The sequence below is a fragment of the Lotus japonicus genome, chromosome 1 (assembly GCF_012489685.1).
Source record: "Lotus japonicus ecotype B-129 chromosome 1, LjGifu_v1.2".
Taxonomy (NCBI): Eukaryota; Viridiplantae; Streptophyta; class Magnoliopsida; order Fabales; family Fabaceae; genus Lotus; species Lotus japonicus.
Genome location: NC_080041.1, coordinates 4725390 through 4728886, shown reverse-complemented (window position 1 = coordinate 4728886; position 3497 = coordinate 4725390). Strand labels below are relative to the sequence as shown.

At 32.5% G+C, this 3497-nt stretch overlaps 1 protein-coding gene across 1 annotated transcript; it reads right to left on the bottom strand.

Annotated features, from left to right (window-relative positions):
• Positions 1-1129: 1129 nt before the first annotated feature.
• On the bottom strand, positions 1130-2963 carry LOC130745953 (putative F-box/LRR-repeat protein At1g56400). The gene is made up of 3 exons (XM_057598454.1): positions 2880-2963; positions 2032-2775; positions 1130-1423 (listed from the first exon to the last, which is right to left on the bottom strand). Exons 1-3 carry the CDS (start codon positions 2961-2963, stop codon positions 1130-1132), a joined length of 1122 nt encoding a protein of 373 aa, XP_057454437.1.
• Positions 2964-3497: the final 534 nt, after the last annotated feature.

Here is a 3497-nt window from a genome sequence, read left to right as displayed (position 1 = left end):
GCGTGTTTATGACTTTCACTATTTTGACGTTGATGCAAATGGTGGACAAATTAGAACTACAAAGACATTGATCATGTCATCTTAATTTAGAGAATGAGACCATTGCTAGGCCTGTCATCTTTCAAACATTCTTAAAATTGGTTTTCGTTTTGTCTCATTCACAAAACTGGACACTTGCGAATAATTTGATTTATAATTCATGGGATTAATGTTTTCTTTAATAAATATTTGTCGTACGTGTATCATTTCATTATTTTATAGATTTCATTGGATTGATGTGTGCTGTCGGTTGTGAGCGGGACTATGAGAACAAGCTAGAAAAATTCAAATATAATGTTATAGAACTTGATATGAAGGGTTAATTACTCCTTTCAACTGCGGTATGTATTTGTAGTGTATAGAATATTGTTTGTATAAATTAAGTGTGATATATAATTTTGTTTTAATTTGTTATTTACGTGAGTTAGATACAAGATTCAATGCGTGCTTTGTTTTGTCATTTTGTGGTGGATTTGAAATCTTTCATTGCCCGTGATGATGTCCTGAAGGCTGTAGTGGTTGTTCAATTCGTTGGGGGTTAAGACTTTTAATTCGATAATATTTATGCTCAAACATATTTTTTTTTTCAAGAAAAAAAGGATTTATTGATAATGAAAAGATGCATACAATCCCACAAACGGGGAGGAAGATAAAGACACCGATCGACAACCCACAAAAAACACCCACCTTACCAAAAACATTTAAATGCATTTAAATACTTTTTTTATTATTTTTGAAAACTAAACACTCTATTAATAGATAAGAAACATGAGTCCAAAAACTCATGAAGAGAACATAGCTGCCAAGGAAAGTCAAGCACAGCAATGACTTACAGGCAAAGGGAAACTAAAAGAAAGGAAGAAAATACAGAATACAAGAAACAGACTATTGCAGAAGTAAAGAGACACAACCCCGCTGCCACATAAAAGAAGCAAGCGAAGCAAAACTGGCTAGCCAACATCACAGGATTCAACACAAAATAATATGCCAGCTACCACATAAACAGCACAGGATTCAAATAGCTCAAAATGCTGACAGCCACAGCCCAAAGGATCACTGAGTGTGCCAAGGGACCATACTTAAGTTTATGTTAACAAATTGAAATCTCTAATTCTGTTGAAGCTATTTGAACACTTGAAATTAACCATCTTGCCATATTACGGTGGTATGACTCCAACCTCGCATCATCTTTCAATATATTGATAGTCATCTTTCTCAAGACTCTCCCCATAGTGATGAAATAAGTAAGCACACGAATCTCGTTCATTGATCCTTTAAAGCCCTTAATCTCCACCTCTCTAAGAGTGTATACCAAGCAACAATAAGCTCTTGCATGATCAGTCCAAAATCTCTCAAGGTTAAAGTCGTCTGGTAACTCATAATCCTACAACATGAAAAAAAAAAGTTGGCTACTAAGCCCACTCAAAGGAATGGAACCAATTAAACACAAAAAGGAACAATCAGTTTGCATGAGGGTTTTTAACAAAATAGTATAAAAATATTATAGTTGTTCCGCTTAAAATTTTTGTATCATCTTCCCCAATTATACATTATTGATTTTTCTTAATATATTAAATTTTCTCATCCACCCATTTTCCATTATTTTTTTCTTGCTCTTACCCGACATACATATAGGAAAACAAATCTATTATATGAATGCAATACTCACCAAATATTTTTTTTGGGAGACCCAATTCAATAGTGAGGTGCTCTAATTCAGAGCAACTGTTAAGTAAGAACGTGATTCCTAAAAACTCATTTTGATCCAAAGAGGTCTTCATTGTCATACTTCTCACATTTGAGCTATGTGGCATTCTAAGCAAGCAGCCTCCAGTAGGAACAACCTTTACATATCAAATTAATGCAAAATGTTAAACTATAAATACACAAATATTACACATATATATATATATATATAATTTTCTTATTACTACCTATTGTAAAGCTAAACTGAAAAATATCTATATAAAAGAAAAAGGAGATAAAACATACCTGAAGGAAGTAATTACACACAGCTAAAGTACTACCACCAGAGATATGATTCTGCACTAGTTTGTAGAGAAATAGAGCATGTCCTTCGAACTCGACGCAGAAGTCAAGAATTTCCTCTTCCATCACAAGGGAACGTATGTCCATTACCAAAAAGTTATTATTCAACCCAGAATAATAGAAATATCTTAAGTTTGGAGCATTGACTATAAAATAACGACTATTAGGTCCAAACATGCATCTGTCCACGACCAACTTTCTCAATCTTAAGTTCTCCTCCAGTAAATCAAAGTCATCTGAATTCCAACACCTCTTGAGACTTAAGCTGTCAAGTGCCTCACAATTTAACAACAAGGTCTTAATAGTAATGAGTTTTACTTCCATCCAACCCAAAGAAATTTCTTTGAGTGCATGAAAGTTAAGCAACTCAGCCTCAACAAAATTGCATGAAAACAACTTCAAAGATTCAAGGCAAGTGTGGCCATAAACATGTGCTGGCAATTCAAACAAGGCCTCATGCTTAATATAATTAGTAGTGAAATAGCAATCCAATGTTAGATCAGAAAAGTCCAACTCCAACTCCTTCACCCCATGTTTTGTGGCAAAGGTAATGCACTCCCTCACAACTCTCTTAACTTTTCCAGGCAATGATAATCTCAAAGAGAACTTATCTACACCAGTTTTTGTGTGATTAGCAATCCAAAGCAACACAAACTCAAGAAAAGCCTCTTTTTGGGTTTGTTTGATCTGATAAGTTTGACCATTTTCACAAAAAATACTTCATCAAATTCTATGTTGGATGTATACTTAAAAATGTCTATCCAACTTTTAGAGAGGATTGAGGTTCTTACCGCTTCCTTGAACGGTATCAAGGAAACAATCATGGAGAGTAAAGAGTGAGGCAATGAGCTAAACTTGTCTATGCTTGGTGCCATATGACTATGTATTGGAATTGCAGCAAGCCTTTTCTATAGGAATACTCTAAGGTATTGCTTTACTGCAGAATGAAGAAAGAGAGAGTGCAAGGCAATCTTATATTAGGGCGTAGATTGTTTTCATGTTATCCAAAAAAACGGAAATATTTCAAATTTTATATTTTACTATTTAATTTATTTCCCTTTATCTCATCTTAAATGCATTTAATTTTCTCTCTTATTTTTTTCTTTTGGTAACAAGTGGAATGATAATTTTCTTTCTAATTTTTTTTGAACGTATTTTCTTTCTTATTTAACTTGTCCATGTATTTTATTATTCAACCAAAAAAATTAAACACTTTAATATTCTTAAATGCATTTAATTTTCTTTCTTATTTAACTTGTCCATATATTTTATTATTCAACCAATAAAATTAAACACTTTAATATTCATAAATGCATTTAATTTTCTTTCTTATTTAAATTGTCCATATATTTTATTATTCAACCAGAAAAATTAAACGCTTTAATATTTTTTTTTGAAACATTAATCGC

What these genes read in the sequence shown, in the direction of transcription:
- LOC130745953 (XM_057598454.1), bottom strand. Translation starts at nt 2,963, where the DNA reads ATGGCACCAAGCATAGACAAGTTTAGCTCATTGCCTCACTCTTTACTC. An exon ending in TGATACCGTTCAAGGAAGCG is followed by an intron (nt 2,776 to 2,879) that starts GTAAGAACCTCA and finishes CAAACTTATCAG; the next exon opens with ATCAAACAAACCCAAAAAGA. An exon ending in TGTGTAATTACTTCCTTCAG is followed by an intron (nt 1,424 to 2,031) that starts GTATGTTTTATC and finishes TTCATGTTGTAG; the next exon opens with GATTATGAGTTACCAGACGA.